At 42.3% G+C, this 25067-nt stretch overlaps 1 protein-coding gene across 5 annotated transcripts in view; it reads left to right on the forward strand.

The window, feature by feature from the left end:
* CHID1 (chitinase domain containing 1) overlaps positions 1-20995 on the forward strand; it is a 723738-nt gene extending 702743 nt beyond the window's left edge. For 4 of the 5 annotated variants that reach the window (XM_056526912.1, XM_056526913.1, XM_056526910.1 and 1 more), the window contains 3 exons: positions 18645-18725; positions 19107-19149; positions 20141-20995. In XM_056526912.1, the coding sequence (XP_056382887.1) occupies positions 18645-18725; positions 19107-19149; positions 20141-20239 (223 nt within the window). In that variant the 3' untranslated portion in view covers positions 20240-20995. Of the gene's footprint in view, positions 1-18644; positions 18726-19106; positions 19150-20140 lie in introns of those variants that run through there. The other variant, XR_008845294.1, reaches the window with a different exon arrangement.
* Positions 20996-25067: the final 4072 nt, after the last annotated feature.

Here is a 25067-nt window from a genome sequence, read left to right on the forward strand (position 1 = left end):
AGTGCTTGGCCTTCGTGAGGCCTTTGTCCGACCAAAGGCCAAGCACCCCAGGAGGAAGTCTTGGGGGAAACTCTGGATGTTTCGCCAGTGGTAGATGTTTGGATAAGAGGTAAGGCAGTCCATATAACTTCCTGACCTCCTTCCAAGATGCCACCGTATCCCTCAGCAGTACAGAGCGTTTCACTATGGAGGGGAGTTTAGAGTATGTAGTATGTAAGAGGACTGCTAGGTTCCATGGGGCCGCCAATTCACTCTCTAGATCGTAAAGAGCATGGTAAGAGGATCCATGTAGCCAGTCATTAACAAATCGAAAAAGACATGATAGATTGTATCATCTTACATTGGGAAAATTCAGTCCCCCATCAGACCTATTGAGCATCAGTTTGTTTAGTGCGATTCTGGGCCTCTTCCCCGCCCAGATAAATTTGGTGAATGCTGAGTTTAAGCCTTTCACGTCAGTATGTTTTAACAGAAGTGGTAGGGTTTGCAGGGGGTATAGGAGATGCGCAAAGCTAACCATTTTAATGAGTGCACATCTCCCCATAAAGTTCAGGGGGAGTTTTTCCCATTTACGTAATTCAGCTTTAATCTTGGAGAAGAGGGGAGTATAGTTTAAACTATATATGGTGTCGGGCGTTCTCCCTATTTTGATACCTAGGATCAATGCGGACTCCCATACCTGATATTTCTGGAAGCCACTGGTGACGGAAAGGACCTAGGGGTAAAAGTTCCGATTTAGACACATTTATTTTGTAACCCGAGAACGCCCCAAATGTTCTCAGATGTTCAAGAATGCGTCCTAGGGAAGCAGTCGGGCCATCAAGGAACAATAAAATATAATCTGCGAACATTGTCAATTTAACTTCATTCTTCCCCACCTTAATGCCAGGATAAATATTTTCAGACAGTAGGGAGAGCGCCAGGGGTTCTAACGCTAAATTAAAGAGTAGGGGAGAGAGTGGGCAACCCTGTCTGGTGCCCTTAAAGAGAGGGAAGGGTGTGGATAGGATACCAGGTGTGTGTATTCTAGCCATGGGGGTTGCATAAATCCCAGAAATGTAATTCCTAAATGACCCTTGAATACCAATCGCATCCAGCACCAGTCCCAGCCAATCCCATTTTACATTATCGAATGCTTTTTCAGCATCCAAAGTGAGCAAGGCAGGAGCTTCACCCCTCTGGGGCTGATGCTGTAGGCGATCTAGAACCGCCATAACCGTTCTCAAATTCATGGTAGCTGATCTGTTCCTAATAAAGCCCACTTGATGGGAACCGATTAAAGCTGGCATGAATCGAGAAAGACGGTCAGCTAAAATTTTTGATAGAATCTTGATGTATTGGTTAATTAGAGATATCGGACGATAGGAGCCTGGGTCAGTTAGGTCCTTACCCGGTTTAGGCAAAACCTTTATGTGTGCAAGAGAGGCTTCTGTGGGTAACGATCCCGTAGACATGAATACCTGAAACATATCCCTTAAGACTGGGGCAATCTGCTCTGATAGGGCTTTATAAAATTCGCCTGAATACCTGTCAGGGCCCGGGGCCTTCCCGTTATGGAGATGACCGATAACTCCCTGTATTTCCTCCACCGACACCGGTGCATTAAGAATCTCCTTCTGTTCTTCCGTCAGTGTGGGAAGTTGGGCCCGTTTCAAGAAGGCCTCACCCGCCGAAAGGTCAGAGGGAGAGTTTTCATAAAGCGAGCTATAATAGGAGGATAGCAATTTGTTAATGGAGTGAGGGTTTTTGTGTGTGACTCCCGAGGAGTCTTTAAGTGCTGTTATGTGAGGGGTGGGTATCTTTCCCCTAGCTATACGGGCCAGTAGACGTCCCGATTTGTTGTCGTGTCTAAAGAGATCTACCTCAAAGTGGGACCTCCCTAGGCGTTCCCTTCTATCCCACCATAATTCAAAATTGGCTCTAGCCGATTTCCATTCCTCCCGGTTCTGAATAGTAGGGTGGGCTACGAAGGTGGCATAGACATCCCTTAGTCGAGCACTGGCTTCATTTAGATTTTTCAGAGAGGTGCGTTTAAGGTGGGCCACGTGTGCCATCAATTTTCCCCTTAATACTGCCTTCCCCGATTCCCAGAACAGAGTTGGGTCTGAGCGGTGTTCCCCATTATATACGTCATATTCTAACCACCAACCCCTAAGTAATTCGAGGAAGGTATCATCCTTGGCCAGCAGTGAGGGGTAACGCCAAAGAATATCTGTCCCTTTGGGGTAGGAGGGCAAGAGCCGTAGACAGAGAGGGGCATGGTCTGACAACGCCAGTTCTCCAATGTCTACTGAGCTAACTTTATGGTAAAGTTCCGGAGATGTCAGTAGATAGTCTATACGAGACCAGGAAGAGTGGGCATTGGAGAAATGGGTGAATTCCCCATCGTCCGGGTGGGACATTCTCCACACATCTAGCAGTCCCAATTGGTCTAAGAAAGGGGGCAATACACAGTCCCTGCTACGTATGGGGATTGCTTGAGATGTCGGGCCCTTTCTGTCCACTAGGGGGTCGAGGACTGTGTTAAAGTCGCCCCCCACTATTTTGTTCGTCGTGCTATTGTCGTGAATTCTATCCGCTAGAGCGTGAAAAAAGGACTTATTTTCCCCATTGGGACCGTATATGTTATAAATGCTAAAGATCTCTCCATTGTGGTCAAGTCGTAAATGTGAGACCCTGCCTTCATCATCAGTGTCGTGTGATATAAGACCAAATGCAAAAGATTTGTGGATTACATGTTTTCTTTATTCATTGAGTCAATACGATTTAAATGATACCCAGGTTATATGCCTTTTTATAATTGTACCACTTTAAATTTATGTTTGAAATTGCCCTATTTTGACCACCTATAACTTTCAAATTTTTCTGTATACGGGGCGGTATGAGGGCTTTTATCTGTACCATTTTTGCTTATATTTTACTTTTTATAAATTTTTTGGGGAATAAAATGTGACAAAAAGCAGAAATTTGGGACTTTTTTTTTTTTACATTTATGCTGTTCACCGGTAGGGATAATTAACAATACATTTTGATAGTTCAGACTTTTATGAATGCGGCGATACCAAATATGTTTATTAATATTTTTTTACGCTTTTTGGGGGGTTAAAATGAGAAAATTGATGATTTACATTTTTATTGGTGGAGTGGATTTTTCAAATTTTTTTTAACTTATTTTTTAACTTTTTTACTTTTTTTTTACTTTTCTTTTTACACTTTAATAGTCCCCATAGGACTTTTTGATTTGATTGCTAATACTGTTCAGTGCTATGCATAGGGCATAAAGATGTGAGGTGAACTTCAGAAACTATGGGAATATCGGCGCTGACCAAGGAGAGGACAATAGAGCCAGGTGTGTAGCGAACAGATTTAATCCAATGCGACGCGTTTCACCGCGCTTGCGCGGTTTCATCAGGCATAACAAACACTTCTCAGGGAGGGATTTATATACACGCAGGTATTAACCCCTACCTGACAAAGTAGATTTTCACAAAAAATGTATATATATACTCATAAACTACATTTAAATACTTAAAATAATTAAAATAAGCATATATATTCATAAAATGCATCAAGGAAATATAATAATGAATAAACAATTAATAAGATAAAACCATAATAAAACCAAGAATTATAATAAAGAAGAGGGGATAATGGAAAATAGGGAAAGGACCAGGCCCACATAATGCGTGGGACATAAACCATACACATAATTCTTGGTTTTATTATGGTTTTGTCTTATTAATTGTTTATTCATTATTATATTTCCTTGATGCATTTTATGAATATATATGCTTATTTTAATTATTTTAAGTATTTAAATGTAGTTTATGAGTATATATATACATTTTTTGTGAAAATCTACTTTGTCAGGTAGGGGTTAATACCTGCGTGTATATAAATCCCTCCCTGAGAAGTGTTTGTTATGCCTGATGAAACCGCGCAAGCGCGGTGAAACACGTCGCATTGGATTAAATCTGTTCGCTACACACCTGGCTCTATTGTCCTCTCCTTGGTCAGCGCCGATATTCCCATCGTTTCTGAAGTTCACCTCACATCTTTACGCCATCTCTGGGAAGGCTGCAGACTGAGATCATCATACCAAACGCACATCTTGGTTGTGTGGGATTACGCACAACCTGGCAGGGTGAGCCTTACTTTTCCCTCCCCCTCCCACACACCTGTGATCCGTTGGTTCTTCACAAGGGAGCGCCTGTTTTTCTCTTTGCTTTACATGCATAGGGCATAGCACTGATCAGTGTTGTCGGTCATCTTCTGCTCTGGTCTGCTCGATCTCAGACCAGAGCAGAAGACCCCAAAGATGGCCGGAGGCAGGTGAGGAGACCTCCGGCCGCCATGCTGGATGATCGGATCCCTGCAGCAGCGATGTGGGCAATCTGATCATCCATTTAAAGAACCTCACTGCCGCAGATGCTGTGAACTGTATTGATAACGACATCTGAGTTGTTAATTGCAGACATCTGCACGATCGTGGATGTCTGCCATTATCAGCAGGTCACTGGCTGTGGATAGCAGACGGGACCTAACACGCATGACGCGATCAATAGTCCGGTGCTTGCGGTCATGGCGGATCATAAATGTACGTCATGTGTGCTAAGTACTACTGCACCATGACGTACATTTACGTCCATTGTTGTTAAAGTGGTAGTCTGGTTAAGTAAAATATAATTAATTTAATTCCCTCATATAATGATAAATATATCTTCTCATGTAAGTAATGCACCATTGCAGAGCTTTATAAAGCACTAATCTGGTGAATTGCAGCAAAATGATCTATCCTGCATCCACTCTGTCTCAGCTTTTTTCCCCCTAACTGCCTCTGGCCCCCACCCTTGGAGACAGACCATGTGACTTTTATGCTGTCTATGGGACATGGCTTGCAGTTCTGTCTCTGAGTCCATGTAAGCCACGCCCCCTAGAAGCATCTGCACAGAAGAAAGAGCTGACAACTCTGAGAGAATTTAGAGGCCGGGGACTTGGCTGCAGAAATCTTTAGCTGAGCGGGGGGTAAGAGACAGAAGAGGACACTTTGTTTGGAGGAAGGGGAAGCAGGAGAGATCTTGATGTGTGATGAGACAAACTGTGTCTCTTATGAAGCAGAGCAGTGTGTGTCTGTCTGTCTTAACAAGCAGAGTTGTGTGTGTTAGTGTTTGTAGAGCTGTGTGTGTCTCATGAAGTAAAACTGTGTGTGTGTTTCTTATGAAGAAGAGCTCTATGTGTGTCTCTTATGAAGCAGAGCAGTGTGTGTCTTATGAAGCAGAGCAGTGTGTGTTATGAAGCAGAGCAGTGTGTGTCTCATGAAGCAAAGCTGTGTGTGTGTGTGTCTCTTACTAAGCAGAGCTGTGTGTTTGTGTTTCTTATGAAGCAGAGCTATAGTCAGCTACGTTACCACCGAGACCTGGACCATACTACCTCCGAGGCTGGGACCTCGGAGCCTTCAACTTGCTCTGGGACCTGGCTTACAGCATCATCTCTCTGGTAAGCCAGGCCTCCCTTACGACATGACTCCCAACCAGTGTGCCTCTAGCTGTTGCAAAACTACGACTCCCAGTTCTGGTTACCTGGGCATGTTGGGAGTTTTAGTTTTGCAACAGCACCTTGGTTGAGAAACACTGAATATATATATATATATATATATATATATATATATATGTATACATATATATATATATATATATATATATATATATATATATATATATATGAAAAGATATCTATCTAATACGCACAATTACTTATATGAAAAAATACATATGTGTATATGTATTTTTATTCAAATATATGTGTGTACATGTAATATATATTATATTTTAGTAAAGCTTTATTGGGGAGATATATCTCTGTCTATATATATATATGCACACTATATACATGAGATATATATATATATATATATATATATATATATATTTGTGCTCGGGGCTACAAATAGCGAGCCTACCTACTTAATACTAACTCAACTATGGCTAGGCAGTCTGAACTGTGCCATATACTGCCGCGTAAGGGTACACCTTGTAAAATAAGAGGGCATACCTTGGAAGAAGTAAAAGAAAAGAAGGGAGGGCAGGGTGGGACAACACGAGAGCCGCGGCGCACTGAACACAGGGAGCCGCGGCTTTTAAGCGCAAGTACCGCCCCTCCCACAAACACAGGTTAAGTGACTCAGTCAATTAACCTTCGCACTTGTGCTCGGGGCTACAAATAGCGAGCCTACCTACTTAATACTAACTCAACTATGGCTAGGCAGTCTGAACTGTGCCATATACTGCCGCGTAAGGGTACACCTTGTAAAATAAGAGGGCAAAACTCACACCAAACAGGCAACTCAGAAATCAGAACAAGCTTTATTAGTAATTACAACACAAGCGATTCAAAAGCACACTGCATCTCCAATTTCGGGTTTGGAACATAACGTATGTACGCACTGGACTTCCAGCGACCTAACTTCCTGATAACATGAGCAGGAACACCATGACGAGAGGCAGACGCGGCTGCCCCTATGCGTAGAGAATGACCGGATATGACCGAAGCATCATGGCCTAAGGACTTAACTAAAACACGTAAATAACGAACAAAAACTGAGGAAGTAAGAGCAATGTTATTAAACAACAACAAAGGACATTCTGGACTGTCATGAACACGAAGAGCAAGTAACGAGTTAAAGACCAAGACCGGACACCATTTGTGAGAGGTTTTAAAATATTTGACGAGCACCTTCTGACCAGGAAGCGATGTCTTAGTGTCGTTCAGAACGAGAGTGAAATGATCCGTGGCTCGCTGCAATTGCCCCAACTTGAGAAATGGAGCGGTACTAGTTCTACTCGTGAACTCGCCCGGCCTCAGAAAGCCATAGAAACCTAAGAAGAGGGCTGCTTTTAGCGTAAAACTATTACCTAGACCAAACGGGGAGTGATCCAGGGAATCTGCCAGCTCCCTAAACAGCGACCCCGAGATGGGCTGCCGGCCTGGCGGCTTTGGTACTCTACTTTTGGCAACCCCCTTAAGGGCAGCCTTAACTGCATGCATGGTAAACAATGATGCCCGATCCGGGAACTTCAAAGTAACAAAGTGTTGTATGCCTGCTAAATAAATCTTTATGGTGTTATATGCTAGCCGTAAGGAGGAGTGGCAAAACCCTATAAAGGCTAAAATAAAAGATACTGAAAGGACATCGTTATGCGGGTGAGACTGACAGAACTTAGTAAACAGATTAAAGGCCGTACGGTAAACTTTCTGAGTGTTACGGGAAAGTGAACTATTAATCAAGTCCTGACCTACAGACAAAAAGGCATTTAATTCAAAATCAAATCGTGGAACGCTGGAACCATGCATCCTGATGGATCGGCCTCTGGCATTACCTGGAAGAAAAGTGCAAAATTGAGCCTAGACAGTGCATCAGCAGCCGTGTTCCTAACACCATCTATATGAGCACTAGAAAAGTGAAAATTATGTAACAAAGATAACCATACCAGTTTACGCATCAAAGACATGACCTGTGGGGACGAGGATCTACCTTTAAGCAGAATATACACCGTAGCTTCATTATCAGAAACAAACAGTACTGACTTCCTGAACCATAGGTGACCCCACACACTGGCAGCTGCAACTATAGGGTACAACTCAAACAATGCTGAGGACCTGCTAAAACCCGGAGACTGAAATACCTCAATTGGCCAAGCACTGGCCAACCAATGATTCTCCCAAATGGCTGCAAAACCCACTGAGGAGGAAGCATCAGAAAAAACTAAAGGAGAAGCATTATCGATACCAGGGGTGAAAAAGGATACCCCATTCCAGTTAGTCAAAAACGTATGCCACATAGCAAAATCGGCAATCGCTTGTTTATCAAATATGACTACGTCGCTTTGGCCAGGCACAGAATTCATAACAACCTGGAAACAAAACTCCTACCCTGTGGAATTACACGCATGGCAAAGTTCAGCATGCCGAGAATGGATTGCAGCTGTACCTTGGTCACCCGGGGTAAATTGACAAGATCATGCATGGCCTGTCTAATACGTGAGAGCTTGTCGAGCGGTAATCGGGCTTCCATGACCTGTGTGTCTAGAACAATACCTAAGAAAGTCAGTGACTTGCAAGGGCCCTCAACTTTTTTGTCTGACACTGGAACCGCCAGTTGCTGGAATACTGCTAACGAGGTTGTCAAGTCCCTGGGGCACACGTTACCTGGCTCAATAAACAAAAAATCGTCCAAGTAGTGGATGACATGGGAACAGTCAAACCTGTTTTCCAGGAGCCAGTGTAGGGATTGCGCAAATTTATCAAATAACCAAGGACTACTCCTGGAACCAAAAGTTAACTTAACAGTAAAATAATACTTGTCGCGCCATTTAATACCGTGCCACTTCCATAGCTGAGGCATAATGGGCAGGAGCTTAAAGGCATCGGGAATATCGATCTTGGACAGCCACGTGTTACCGCCCATGCTCAGGATGACCGCTATTGCCTCATCTATGGAAGCATATTTCAGGGAGAACTCTTCAGCGGGAATAAGAGAGTTTAAACTAGGTGTGTGTGCAGAGTAAGGGGCGGACAAATCATAAATTAAACGAAGTTTATTACTGAATTTCCCAGCCACCAACCCCAATGGACTAACTCTCCAAACGTCAAAGGGGGGCTCATCAAACGGACCAATAACAAAACCCTTGTCTATTTCAGCTTGTATCAGGGTATCTACAGCCCTAGGGTCCCTTAGAGCAGAACGTAAATTGTCACACTCATACGTAGCAGAGGGTAAAGTAATGAAACCTGTGTGGAAACCTGACCGGAATCCATTAATCAAAAACTGAACAAAACACCTATCTGGATGATCAGCAAGAAAATGTTCTAAACACAACACGTCTATCACTGCTAGTCATGCTTTCGACTTCTGTGGACAACTGGCCTTAGGATGGGCCCTGAAACAGAATGCACAGACATGTAAAAGTCTACACTGGTTATAATTGCAAGACCCAAAATTGAAATTATTGCAAATTTGAGATTTACCAAGATACTTGATGGGCCTACCTAACTTGTCAATCAAGCCCGAGTGTTTCTGATTCCTAGGCTGAAATGTGGGTGAAGACGTGCCGGGATTTACCTCGGATGGGGAATTAACAGTATTGCACCATTCTGTGGTATGGGCGATGGACTGACACCGAGAGCAAACGGGGGCTTTAAGACCTGCAAAATGATTGCAGAAAATCTCGGTGTCAACCAACGCCCAATTAACTGTATAGTTGTACTGCACTAGAGCTGCCGCCGCCTTAGCTGAAAATGACTTATGATAATCATAAAACGTGAACCCACCATATTTATGAGCTAACTCTGTGACTTTGTACAGATACATGTCAAGCTCTTCACGTCTTTCTGGCTTGACTGAGCATAAAACGTCACGATAAATGGCGAACGCCATACTGAATTCAGCTAATGTAAGCTTGCGACTTAACCTTACATCTTTTGCTTTCAGAATGACCGACACCTCACCGCAAGCAATAGTCTTGTTCTCGGAAACATCATGAGACGCAATAAGCAAGGAAGCGAGATTAACATCCTTACCATCAAGAATGTCCTTCTTCAGATTTGTCGGGATAAAATGAGCTGGCGCGACATTTGGCACGAGCATATTAAGTCCAACCGGTAATACTGAAGCCTGCGGGGTAGCAGAAACCTGAGGGGGAATGGAAGTGTGTGGAATGGCCGAAGTCAAACCCACCACTGGGGCCGGAGCGGGAGCCTCCGAACTCTTACACTCCAAGGTATCAACTCTAGAGCACAGCGAGTTAATTAACGTATGAAACTGCAAGATGGACGTATTGAGTGTCTGCATGGACACTTCTTCACTGCTAGTGCCTGCTTGATCGCAGGGTCCCGAGTGCTCAGAGACCAATAAGCGATAAAGTTCCGCCTTGCGGGCAGTAGCCGGGAACGGGATGCCTTTGCGGACGAGTTCAGCCGTCAGTTTAGGAATGGTCCAGTTACGAAGAGATGGGACGCTACCCAGATCCGATGTTCTAGCGACATTGTCCAGAACAGAAGCTGCATCTTCAATGTCTGATGCGTGAGACATTTCTGAAAATTAGATATACAACAATCAAATCCTGACCCAAGGAACAACCAAAAAACGAAATACACCTGTCAGAGCAAGACTAACCCGGAAATCAAAACCACTGCCACCACAGAATCAGACTAGAAAGTGAAGAGTACCGAGTGGTGACTAGACACATGCTAACAGCGTGACACGTAAAGTTACTCGTGACTAACGAACCCCTTGGCCCAAAGACGTGATGAGCAGGGGATAAAGAGTACACCCAAGGACGTGATGGGTAACGAACTAAGACATGAATACCTGGGCTTCCTGAAGCCTAAAACAGACCGCACCTTGACAACTGGGTTATGACGGTCAATCTCGACACGAACAGGCGCTGGAACAACGTAGAAGCTGAAGCGAGGCGAGACCACCAGGATGAACACTGCGAGCCAAAGGAGAACCGTATGAAGAGAATGTTTACTATAACTAACCCAAAAAATGGACTGCACATACCTGTACCGAGGGTGGTAAGCCAACACGAAGTTCACGACAGCAGACGTTTAAGCCACAAGAGCGTGCGTGGACAACTGCTGAATAAACACACAGGCATATAACTTAACAACACACAGGCTAAGGCAGATCCACACGAGGACCCAAAGACGAGTTGAGTCGGTGGAAAGGCTGGAATAACGTAGAAGCTGAAGCGAGGCGAGACCACCAGAATGAACACTGCGAGTTAAAGGAGAACCGTATGAAGAGAATGTTTACTGTAACTAACCCAAAAAATGGACTGCACATACCTGTACTGAGGGTGATAAGCCAACACGAAGTTCACGACAGCAGACGTATAAGCCACAAGAGCGTGCGTGGACAACTGCTGAATAAAACACACAGGCATATAACTTAACAACACACAGGCTAAGGCAGATCCACACGAGGACCCAAAGACGAGTTGAGTCGGTGGAAAGGACACGAACCGAGCCCCAAAGGGCGAGTTGGGGGAAGAGAAAACAACTTGCATAAACATAAAATTTAAAAAATTAACACCTATATACATATATGCAAAATTCCAAATATACTCTTTTATTTCTTTTACCTAAAAAAAAACGACCGGGCCAAGGACAGCGAAGTAGCGTAAAGATGAACTTTGAGCCTAGACAGCCACACAGCATTACTGAGCTAGTAAGACGATAGTCTAATGAAGGAGGTAGAAAGTGAAGACAAGAACAAGGGCAAAGGTAAACCCACCACATAACTGAACAGGTACAGGTGTGGATCAACACCTACAAGGCGCTTGGTGAGTCTATGACGAAGGATTTAGCTAGTAACATGACAAAAAACACTTAACCAGGTAAAAGAGTAACCATAGGAGCACAGGAACAACAGAACAGCAGCGCACATTGAAGACCATGCTACAAGCCAGGCAAACTAATTTAGGAACAACCGCCTTATTCACTACCACAACAAGTTAGAGTAAAACGGTACCAAACAACGAGCAAAGTAAATAACTACGACTAGCAATAAATATCATGAAGCAATAAATACCATGAAGACAGAGGCGAAACAGCGGAAGGCAAATTGACCATGTGAGAACAGAATTATAGTACCAGACAATAGCGGAGCATATAATGGTAGTGTATCAGCAGCGTATGCAACAGACTCATGAGTTAAAACATGACTAATACGGACCAATGTATGCGGCCGAAGTGTAGATACGAGAAGCAACAGTGTAAAATACATGGAATATGAAACAGATTAGGTATATGAGAAGCAACTGCGGAACAAACGCGTCAACCAGTGAAATACACAGCAGGGACATCAGTGACACATTAACGAAGCGTGACCAGTAGACAACGTGTACTGACACTAAGACTAACACCTGGAACTACAAGACTATAATACCTACAGTATGCAAACAAGCACCCAACATGCAGAGCTGAGCCGCAGGAGGTGTGTAACGAACTGGCTGCCGGCTGAGACTGGTGACCGAATAAGAAAGCCGGCATGCGTAAGGCAGCGGAACGGGACGGGAGAATACCGCGGAGCTCCGAAGGACATATGCTCTGAAAGGTAACTCCCGCTGTCACCTCCCCCAGCCAGCACCAAACATCTGAAAAGAAACCACCCGACATGAGCCGGAAGCGCACAACGTTGCTCAGCAGCCCGCTACGGCTGCTGAACAACAACATCAACATGCGAAAGGCAGGGCACGGGGGACTCATACAAGACACGAGCCCCCAGACTCCTGCAGTCACTCCCCGGACCTGAACTAACCTGAAATGACGTGCACAGCAGAGCACAGGAACGAACACGAGGCTGGAGAGACTCCCCACGGCGTCTGACGTCACGGACTCCAAACAACGCGAGAGGCTTTTAAGCGCAAGTACCGCCCCTCCCACAAACACAGGTTAAGTGACTCAGTCAATTAACCTTCGCACATATATATATGTATATATATTTATTTAAATATATATATATTTATACTATAAAAATATTAGCATAGGCATTGTGAATCATGATACATAAATATACGGTTAATAATGTATAATAGGTAGAGAAAAATGCTAACCATGTTCTTGTCACTTACCTGTCATTATTGGTTTTGGCACTAATTACTTTTTTGGTATTATTTTTCATGTGGTGCTCACTTTTCTCTATTTTTATTTTTCTACCCTTTTTTTCTTTACCACGCAATCACAAAGTATTTGGTCTATAATGGATGTTAAAAATGAGAAGATATAATTACATTTTAGGGCATTTGCTAATAACAAAGAGATATTTAGGGTAAAGATAGCCACAGGGTTTTTATAGGGTATATGTGCAATATATTTCACTTGTCAAAGATAACAAATATGAATTCCTGTCTGTAATTCTGTAATGTGTTATAATAATATATATAATCATGGTCTTACACAAAAAAAGTTTTAGATAGCTGAAACCCCTTAAGGACCCATAAGGTACATGTACGTCATGAGTCCACTCCCGATCTATAACGCGGGGCCACGGCGTGGCCCCGCATCAAAGCGGGTCAGGCCCGGCCGTTGTTAGCTAACAATGGCTGGGACCCGTGGCTAATAGCGCGGCACTGATCGCATTGCGGCACGCTATTAACCCTTTAGACGCAGCGTTCAAAGTTGAACGCCGCGTTTAAAGTGAAAGTAAAACCATGCGGTTAGCTCAGGGAGCTGTCTTTGGGATCGCCGTGGTGAAATCAGCAGGACATCTGTTCCATATGGGACTTCTGTTCATTCGGTACTGCATAGTGGTGAGCTGCATTTGTTTTCCCCTCTCTTTTTCTATGTATTATATAGAGCCCTCCAAAGCATAGGAGGAAGTTGTATAGTCTAGACCTGCTATGATGCAAATACAAAATACAATATTAGGTAGAGGTCTAATGGGACTACTGGTTACATATATATTTATACTATGTAGCAGTGTTTCCCAAAAAGGGTGCATTCAGCTGTTTATAAACTTTAAAACTTCAACTTCCCGCATGCACAGATGGACTTTGACTTTTTGGGAATGCTGGGAGTTGTGGTTTTTCAACAGATGGAGGCCCCCATTTTGTGAATAATTATTTAGTACAGCAGATGAAAGCAGGATGGGAATGGTTGCTTAGTAACATTCCAGGTGTTTGGCTAGCCAAGGGATTGGGGCAGTAAACACCAGTTATGAGGAAGTGAGCAAAGAGCGGCAGCAAAGAATGCTGGGACCTGTAGTTTAGAGACAGCGTGCAGGGCATATCAGAGCCACATACAGAAGATAAAAAGATCACAGTGGAATAATCGATGCAAGGTTAATGTCCTATGCTAATCTGAGTTTTTTTATTTATTTATTGTTTATTCCGTTCATTGGATAACCCATTTAACTTATATAAAGCATGTGTAAGCTCTGCAGGCTTCATCTTTAATTTTCAGTTCTCTCAGAGCTGGTGGGTGAAGTCTAATGTCTCTCATACACTGCAGACACACACAGGGGAAGGGAGCCTGCACTTCTATATCTTTGGGAACAGCATAAAGTGCAGCAGGGGAGGCATAATGAAATCAGCAGTCTAAACTGCTTATAAAGTCCTGGGTGAAATCTCTTTCCGTGTTTACCCGAAAATAAGACATGCCCTGAAAAAGACCTAGTAGAGGTTTTGCTAAAGGCCTCCCCAGAAAGTAAGACCTAGCAAAGTGTTTGTTTGGAAGCATGCCTGCCGAACAGAATGCCAGAGCATGCAGCTGTGATACTTTTTAGCCTGCCGCCGTTGTCCCCTACCTTCACCATCGATTGCAGAGCAGCTGCATGCAAGACATGAAGACAGTCACTTGCTACCAACCCCTGTGTTCCCTTCTGCGGACGTCACTTGTAAGTGTGCAGGCAAGGCATCACCTTCACCTGCCGCCATGCCCAGTTACTTTACAGCCCTTATATAAATGTTCTTTATTTTTTGTTCAACAATAAATGTGAATAATTATTCATGGAAAAATAAGACATCTCCTGAAAATAAGACATAGAGCATCTTTGGGAGCAAAAATTCATATAAGACACTATTTTATTTTCAGGGAAACAGGGTACTTACAGACTTTTCTCTGCTGTTTCTCTGCAACCTGTGCATGTTCAAAGGCACTGCCCACTCTATAGACTTTTATTGCTTGTAATTTGATCCCTGATTGAGCTACAAGAGAAACCAATGAAGCTTGATAACGGGAGAAAAAACATTTTTGTCCAATAAGATATATTACAAGTAAATACAGGTGTTAAGATATATTACAAAGTTTCTAAAATTCAACTGTTCTTTTGATCTATGCAATGTTTGTAGAAATTACAGTGCTTATTTAGGGTTTGGGTGTTGTTAAAACCACAGTTGGTTCACTAAACCTGGGCTAAACAGTGCCCTGAAAGTGTAGCTTTGCATATAGTACCTCACTGTCCACTCCTGCTTCTTTGCAGCATAATTTAACAAGGGGAGGAAACAGCATAGAGAACATCACTAGTTTGACTCCTCCCCTTCACACTTCCTCCTATAGTTACCGCCCCATTATTAAGAGTGGTATTCCGGTATCAGAAAACTGTATTTAAATGCAACTATCACCCCAAGGCATAAAATGCACAAATATAGTTGAAGAAAAAAATATTGGTAAACTTTAAAGCACAATTACAAAGTAACATGGATACTCAATTAAAACTTCTGGTAACTCAGCAGACAGCCCCTGCAAGCTTATGGGACCTATCTGCAACTCCGCAGCTGGTTACAGATTTACTGAGAGTTTTAAAAGTATATCCTGCTGCCGCACCCATGTTGTAGTTGTGCTTTATTAATTTTGGCATCGATTTAGAAAATATGGCTGATCATGCAAAAAAAAAAAATTACCTTCAATTTATATAGCAGGGATGTGGAATTCCTATCGCCCGACGCCTGGGACATACAGTTCCGGGCGCCGGGCAGGTGAATTTTTCAGCCCCTTTCAGCCTTGCTTCAGGCAAGCAGGGCCAGACCTGAAATCCCCCGACAAGCATGGCGGCGCTCACAGGGGAGTATGGAGCGTCTCCTGACCGCTCCCTACTCTGCAGCCCCCCGACTGTTTTCAGTAGCCGGGGGCCGCCGCTAATAGCTAGCATGCTGTCGTTGCGGCTGGTTATTAACCCTTAAGATCGCCGCTGTCAAAGCTGACAGCGGTGTCTAAAGGGACATGTGAATGCTCCTTGGTGGGCCAGTGGGTGGATCGCCCCTCCCCCCAGAGTGATCACAGTGAGATTCCATTATAGAGGTAGCCGAAGGGCTTACCTCTGCTTCCCTGGTGTCTGTGGATCTGTTATTGATAGAGCCTGGCTGGACTAGGGTCTATCAATGGATCGCAGAGGACACAGATCAATGGAGTTCTATGGACCTCCATTCATCTGTATGAGGAATCTAATGATTCCTCCTTAAAGTCCCCCAAGGGACTAATAAAGTGTTAAAAAAATAATGTTTTAGTAAAAGTTTAAAAGACACACATTAACCCCTTTCATGTTAAGTTCAAATCACCCCTTTTTCCTATATAAAAACATATACACATAATAAAAACAAACATTTGGTATCGCTGTGTGCGTAATTGTACAAACTATTAAAATATAACATTATGTATCCCGTACGGTAAATTACATAAATGTAAAAAAAAATAACAAAAAAAAACCCACAGAATTGCAATTTTTATAATATCCCAGAAAAAAAGTTAAAAGCGATTAAAAAGTCAGAACAATTCCAAAATGGTACCGATACAAAAAACAGATTATGGTGCAAAAAATAGCCCTCATAAACAGCCTGGTATGCGAAAAAAATTTAAAGCTACAGGGGTCAGAAAAACGGCAATTAAAAAAAATTGGAAAATACAAATCTGGTATTGCTGTAATCAGGCTGACCTAAAGTATAAAAATAAACATGTTAGCTCAACCACAAGGTAAATGGTGTAGAAAAGAAATCCACCAAATTTGCTAAATTATCTATTACTATTTCAATTTTACTTCACCACTATATATATATATTTTTGTTTCAGGGCATATGTTATGGAATAATTAAAATGTATCATTATAATAGGTAGTTATGGCTATTATAGGTAGAGGAGGAAAAAACAAGAGTGTAAAAGTGAAAATTGGCCCGGACAAGTGGATCATCATGAGAGACAAGTAGTTTTTGCTCCATTTTAGTCAAGTGGACAAGCCGTTTTTAATTAAATTCCCACACCCCTGTATAGGGTTACTGATTATATTAAGTCCTTTATTATCACATAGTAGTTTTCCTGCTTTTTAATCATAATGATAACAGAAATCACCCAAATTGCCTTATTGAAAGTTAACATACCCTTTAATGTTGGCTTTTATTACAGACACACAAGGTGACACACATAGGTTAAAATGGCAATTAAAGGTTTATTTACCTGTACCTGTGGCTTTTAAATTGCATGTAGTATTGTATATAAATAGTCAATGGTCATCATTTACTAAGAGTGGAGTATAGTTTATGTTTCTGGGTTTTGATACCTGACAGGTATTTTTCCTCAGTGTAATTCTGTGTAATTCTGTGTAATTCTGTGTGTACCGGCATCGCATCTGCAACGTAAAATATGCTGCGGTTACGCCCCGGTGTAAACGTACCTTTTAATGCTATGTTTGAAGAGGGTTCAACAAGGCCTATAGGTAAAAGAATACCATCCACATTGTGAAGCATGGTGGTGATCACTGATGTTTTGGTGGGGTGTGAGCTCTAAATACACTGGAAATTTTTTTACAAAATAATAGGAAAATGAATGCAGCATGTTATCAGAAAATATTGGCAATTTTCATTCTTAAAAGCATGGACTTTTCAGTAGAACAGTCACCCTAAGCACAATGCAAAGTAGACCCACCAATGGTTACAGCGGAAAATGGTAAAGGTTTTGGAGTGGCTATTACAGTCACAGTCAACTCAAATGGGCAGCTTTACTACCTGCAAATATTCAAATATTCGCCTAGACAACTATTACAAAAGGCTGTATTGATGCTTTAATTGATGCTAAAGGGGCAATACACAAAACTATGGGTATGCAGACTTTTGAACAAGGGTCATTTTTCATTTATTGCCATGTTTAGTTTTATGGTTGTGTCATTCTGTTATAACCTGCAATTGAATATGATTCTCATAAGAAATGTGTTGTACTTTGCCTGCTCACTCATGTTTTATTTTAAAAATAGTACAGATATTACCAATTCTCCAAGGGCATGCACACTTTTGAGCACAACTGTAACTGTGAGGCCCTGATAATCAGGCATGTCTCATACTGGAGTGATAGGGGCTAATTGAAAGCCATGCCTTGCTGTTCATTGAATCTAGGCAGGTACCATGCTCATCTCAATGAGCCCTTAAGCCTTCATCTATTAGAAAAGGAAACATTCATTAATCAAGCATAGCGGCAGAAAATTATTGGGTGGTATTTGAGGTAAAGTTTAATGCCATCCTTTCAATGCTCAACTAATTTCTCTTGAAATGTACAGCTAATAGCAAGCACTGAACCGCAAAGACCATTATTTATATTTTATGCTGAATATATGAGGAAAAAAATTCTGTCTGCCTATTTATAGAGGTTTTAGAATGATGAAACCTATTTTCAGCTGTTTAATAAATTAGCATATATTGGTAAATAGAGTTATTTTACTACCTTTCTGTTGTCTTTCATTCTTTCCTTCTGATTTTGAGGCGTACTGTCTGCTCTGTTGTCTATTGTACATCTTTTAACAGACTTCCTATTCTTGTGTATACTTTATTGCTAAAGCATTCAGGCCACTACATCTCCTTCCCTCAATGTGGGAGGGGTTATGCTCAAGAAGGTGTAGTAGGATGGAGATAGATTTGGCTTAATTCCTGGCTAGAGTGTACACAGTAACAGGAAGTTCATTACAGGATGTATACCAGGCAGAAAGTTGGGCAGCTGGTTTGCATTAAAAGCAGAAGGAAAGCATAAAAGACTACAGAAAGGTAGTAAAATAACTATATTTACCAATATATGTTGATTTATTAGACAGTTTGAAATGGGTTTCATTGTCACACAACCCTTTTAAGGTTACTTAACATTAACACAATTTCTTGTTTGATCTATAGGTACATTGAGATACTAAAGGAGCATAAGCCGAAGATTCTGTGGGACCAGCACATTGCGGAACATTACCTGGAATATAAAAAGTGAGCACTGCATGAGGTTTCCCTGTAGGTGATGGATGAGTCTTTTCATCAGATCAAGACATAGAAGGAAAGAATGCTGGATTGAGTCAAGATACAAAATCTATAGAAAGCCAACAAAGTCATGCTGAACGATCCAGTACTCAATAATAATTTATAGTTATTTTCTCTGCTTAGAGACTGATTGTATTTCATGCCAGGAAAATTGACAGACAAAGTAGAACAATTGACTTTTATCCATCATTAGATTATCCAGACTTATTGTTGAAGAGTTGGGGTCTGGGCCCCCTGGTAAGGTTTAACTAAACCCAGCTCGAGTAAATGCTTTCTGTTTATAGACAGCAATCTCTGAATTATTCTTAAGACATCTTGTGTTTTTTACAGGAATAAGGGAGGAAAACATGCGGTATTCTATCCAACGCTGAAAGTGAGTTACATGGAAGTACAATGTCTGCCTATTATCTGTATGAGAGGTATCGGAGGTTTAACAGCCATGTTTGTTCACTTTCTATATAATGTTAACAGGTCTTCAAACTGTCAAATTTTATTTATTTTTTTTAAATCTTTTTATTGAAATATTTTCCATGAAAAAAGGATCATACAAACAATACCTCAACATGGGTAAGAGAATATTACAAATACAGTAATAAAGAACAAAGTACAGTTATAAACAATAATATATCAGACAATGCAATAACTCTTTGGTTTGAGGACAGATTAAAGAGGTATTCCGCGCAAAAACATTTTAGCCCATATCCAAAGGATAGGGGATAAGATGTCTGATCACGGGGGGGGGGCCCGCTGCTGAGACCCGGGGATGGGACATCATGCCACGCCCCCTCCATTCATGTCTATGGGAGGGGGCGTGGCGGCCGTACGTCCCCTCCCATAGACATGAATGGAGGGGGCGTGGCGTGACGTCACGTCCCCTGTCCCGGAAACCCGGAGGTTTCCGAAACTGGGGATTCAGCACCCGCATCTATGCTTTGGATAAGGGATAAAATGTTTTTGCCCGGAATACCCCTTTAAGTATACTAATCATTTAGCATAGTACTTTACAGAAGAGACTCTGTAAAACTGCATACAAGAGAATAAAAGGACATTAGTTGTAAGTCGTCATGCAAATGATTTTATGGGTAAACGGTACTGTTTGAGATCTGATAGGAAGTAGAAAAAAATTGTCTTTTCACGCTGTATCTTTGATATAATATATATTGCCCGTTCATATGTTTCTCAAAGATGTCTTTAAATCCATCAAACTTTTCAGTCCCTATTGGAGTACATCTTATATATTATACCCCAATTGTTTCAATAATTTTTGCTTAAAAGCATGCTCTCAAAACAAATTTTTTTCTCCAAAGATAGTAAACAATAGTTAAAACAAAAGTTAATATTTATCTTCTGTTTAAATCCATCAGTCCATACAGGTACGACTGGACCTTGCAAAGGAGCTGGGAACAGGGATATCTATCTGGGAGCTGGGACAAGGCTTGGACTATTTCTATGACCTTTTATGATTTTTATAAGAATTGGATAACTAGCTTGTAATTCTATTAGGAACTGATGTATTGATAAAAGAAAAATATAACACAGAAGCTGGAAGTTCATACCTTGTGCCATTCACATAACATTGTAGGTTGGATGTCCCCAAAATTTGTAAACCTTTCTAAAAATGACTGTACTTTTCTCTGGTAGAATTTTAAACAGTTAAAAAATGTCAAAATTATGGAATTATACAGTATATATATATATATATATATATATATATATATATATATATATATATTAGTCTGAATGCAGTTGACCTTTTGTCCAGTCTATAAATCTATGTAACAGACATCTCGTAACATGTAGACTACTGATAACATATGGAGTATTATACTCCAGCACAAATCTGGCTACGGACTGGACTGGTAAGTTGATGCTATGAGACACTCAATATCTCTATTCTAGTATTACTATGCTGTACAAGCTATATTCAGCTCTGCCTTATTCTCACAATGGCCTCTTTTCTGTCAAACATGAAGAGACACACAGTGAGACAATATTAGTTTTAAAGAAATAAACCATTAACAAGGCACAAACCAGCAAACATGAAACTAAAAGAGAAAAATAATAATAATAATGGATGCTGCAACTTTTGGGTAATTTTTTATAAATAAACATGTATGGGGAACAATGATCTGTATTGTGAATATACTTTTTTGTTTAATCTGGAACATCATCTGCACAATTAAAATAAAATAAGGAGGAAATGCTTTATGTTTTATATGTTATCCAGACTAGCCAAAAACCAGGGACACCATAAGGTGGAAAACACCTACCATATTTCCCGGCGTATAAGACGACGCCCAACTTTTAAAATATTGAGTTTGGGATATACTTGCCATATAAGACTACCCCTCTACTGCACCTTACCATTGTTCCCCCACACTAGGTGGTCAGCATAGTTCCCCCCACACTAGGTAGGCAGCATAGTTCCCCCACATTAGGTAGTCAGCATAGTTCCCCCACATTAGGTTGTCAGCATGGTTCCCCCACATTAGGTTGGCAGTATAGTTCCCCCACATTAGGTTGGCAGTATAGTTCCCCCACATTAGGTTGGCAGTATAGTTCCCCCACATTAGGTTGGCAGTATAGTTCCCCCCACATTAGGTTGGCAGTATAGTTCCCCCCACATTAGGTTGGCAGTATAGTTCCCCCCACATTAGGTTGGCAGTATAGTTCCCCCCACATTAGGTTGGCAGTATAGTTCCCCCCACATTAGGTTGGCAGTATAGTTCCCCCCACATTAGGTTGGCAGTATAGTTCCCCCCACATTAGGTTGGCAGTATAGTCCCCCCCCCCCCCACATTAGGTTGGCCGTATAGTTCCCCTACATTATGTTGTAGTTCCCCCACATTAGGTTGGCAGTATAGTTCCCCCACATTAGGTTGGCAGTATAGTTCCCCCCACATTAGGTTGGCAGTATAGTTCCCCCCACATTAGGTTGGCAGTATAATTCCCCCCACATTAGGTTGGCAGTATAGTTCCCCCCACATTAGGTTGGCATTATAGTTCCCCCCACATTAGGTTGGCAGTATAGTTCCCCCCACATTAGGTTGGCAGTATAATTCCCCCCACATTAGGTTGGCAGTATAGTTCCCCCACATTTGGTTGGCAGTATATTTCCCCCACATTAGGTTGACAGTATAGTTCCCCCACATTAGGTTGACAGTATAGTTCCCCCACATTAGGTTGGCAGTATAGTTCCCCCACATTAGGTTGGCAGTATAGTTCCCCCACATTAGGTTGGCAGTATAGTTCCCCCCACATTAGGTTGGCAGTATAGTTCCCCCCACATTAGGTTGGCAGTATAGTTCCCCCCACATTAGGTTGGCAGTATAATTCCCCCCACATTAGGTTAGCAGTATAGTTCCCCCCACATTAGGTTGGCATTATAGTTCCCCCCACATTAGGTTGGCAGTATAGTTCCCCCCACATTAGGTTGGCAGTATAGTTCCCCCCACATTAGGTTGGCAGTATAATTCCCCCCACATTGGGTTGGCAGTATAGTTCCACCACATTAGGTTGTAGTTCCTCCACATTAGTTTGGCAGTATAATTCCCCCCCACATTAGGTTGGCAGTATAGTACCCCCCATATTTGGTAGGCAGTGGCCCCCACAGACATACAGCCTTCAGCCATATACAGCGTATGGCTGAAGGCTGTATGTCTGCGTACTGCCCCACTTCAGTGACCGATCACCGCTCCTCCGGTCCAGGGTCACAATCTACTGCTAGGTCCCGGGACTGGAGGAGCGGTGGTCAGAGCACCAAAGATGACATGCTGGTAAATTACCATGCCCGCGCATCCTCGCTGGTCCGCTCTGCTCTCCCGTTGCTATGGGCACATGCACGGGACGTCAGTGACATCCCTGCGTGCGCTACCTCCCGTCGGCCCCTGATGGTGAACGCGGGGCTGCAGAAATGTAACCGGGACATCCTTGTGTCCCGAAAAGATTTTTCGGGGGACAGGGATGTCCCAAATGTGAGGGGGGAAATTAATCTCGTCCGGGACGCCCGGGCTATGGATAATCCATATACCCTGCGTCTCGGCCAACTGTAGCACCCGGCTTATAAGACGACCCCCTGACTTTTGAGAACATTTTAAGGGGTTAAAAAGTCGTCTTATATGCTGGGAAATACATTACATTTATCAGTAATACAACAAGCGTAACCCCTGTATAGTAATTTGCCACCTCCAAATCCAACATATAACCCAAAAAGAACCACTTATGGAGTCACTTTAATGAATGAATGAAAACACAATTTTATTGCAAATAATATACATTAAAAACAACATATCATTTGGAAAAGAAGGAGCAGAAATAACATATAGGCGACATCACCGGAACCTCTGTATCAGAAAATGATCACATTATATGGGTAGTAAATATAATGTACATAATATAGCAAGATAAATTAAAGGAAGCACACAGCTCAGTGGTGACAATTAAAGGGGTACTCCGGTGAAAAACTCTTATTTTTTTTTAAATCAACAGGTGCCAGAAAGTTAAAAAGGTTGTGTGCTGCCCTGACTTTCGGAGCTCCGCTCACAGCGTCCGGAAGTTCATTACTCCGAACGCTGTGTGCGGGCTTCCGTGTTCGCGGCCCCTCGTGACGTCTCGCCCCCCCCTCGTGAAGTCACGCCCGCCCCCTCGTGACAGCGGTCGCGCCCCCTTCCCATAGACTTTCGTTGAGGGGGCGGGCGAGACGTCACAAGGGGCCGGGCACACAGCGTTCGGAGTAATGAACTTCCGGACGCTGTGAGCGGAGCTCCGAAAGTCAGGGCAGCGCACAACCCCTTTAAACAGATTTGTAAATTACGTCTATTAAAATATCTTAGTCCTTCCAGTACTTATTAGCTACTTAATACTAAAGAGGAAATTTTTTTCTTTTTGGAACACAGAGCTCTCTGCTGACATCACGAGCGCAGTGCTCTCTACAGACATCTCTGTCCATTGTAGGAACTGACCAGAGCAGCATATGTTTGCTATGGGGATTTTCTCCTGCTCTGGACAGTTCTTAAAATGGACAGAGATGTCAGCAGAGAGCGCTGTGTTCCAAAAAGAAAATAATTTCCTCTGTAGTATTCAGCAGCTAATAAGTACTGGAATATTTTTTAATAGAAGTAATTTGCAAATCTGTTTAACTTTCAGGCACCAGTTGATTGATGAAAAAAAAAAAAAGTTTTCCACCGGAGTACCCCTTTAAATAACTAAGGTAAAGCGCTGTATGCATAAAGTGCCCGTTATAAGGATAGTATAAACCAATAAAGTGCATTACATAAAAGCATATACTATACCCACTTAGACACAAAAATTTATATGATGCAGGGATCGGGATGGCGCTACTCCTACGCGCATTTTTCCACGTGACCTTCAGTGACTCCTGGACGAAGGTCACGTGCCGAAGTGCACATAGGCCGGACCCCTGCAATCAGACATCTTATCTCCTATCCTATGATTCATTATTTTATGGCTTCCTATAACATTCTGGAACCTGCTGGTCACCAATGAGAGATGATATGACCATTTTATTTTTAGAACTTACCGACTTGAACAAAATAGTTGTCACCTTTCTGTTCAAGACAGGAAAACTCACAATGCTCTCTAAAATAACTTTAAGCTGACAAAATTAGACGTTACTTTTGATTTGTGATTCAACAAAATCAGTAAAACTAAAAAAACAACAAAATAATAAAAGTGGCCTGTACAAAAATAATGGTACCCTGAATATTTTCAGCAGTCACTGCTATCAAGGGATTTCTTTAACTCACAATGAGACTTCTGCACTGTTCTACAGGTATCTTAGCCCACTCCTCATAAGATATTATTCCAGCTGTCTCAGGTGTGAAGGTGTTTTCTCCAGACTGCAGGTATCTTGGCCACTCCTCATAAGATCCTGCTCCAGCTTTCTCAGGTGTCTTCTCCAGACTCCAGGTATCTTGGCCCACTCCTCATAAGATCCTGCTCCAGCTGTCTCAGGTGTGAAGGTGTCTTCTCCAGACTGCAGGTATCTTGGCCACTCCTCATAAGATACTGCTCCAGCTGTCTCAGGTGTGATGGCGTCTTCCCCAGTTTGCAGGTATCTTGGCCCACTCCTCATAAGATCCTGCTCCAGCTGTCTCAGATGTGAAGGTGTCTTCCCCAGATTGCAGGTATATTGGCCCACTCCTCATAAGATCTTGCTCCAGCTGTCTCAGGTGTCTTCTCCAGACTCCTGGTATCTTGGGCCACTCCTCATAAGATCCTGCTCCAGCTTTCTCAGGTGTCTTCTCCAGACTGCAGGTATCTTGGCCCACT

Source organism: Hyla sarda, chromosome 6, assembly GCF_029499605.1.
Source record: "Hyla sarda isolate aHylSar1 chromosome 6, aHylSar1.hap1, whole genome shotgun sequence".
NCBI lineage: Eukaryota > Metazoa > Chordata > Amphibia > Anura > Hylidae > Hyla > Hyla sarda.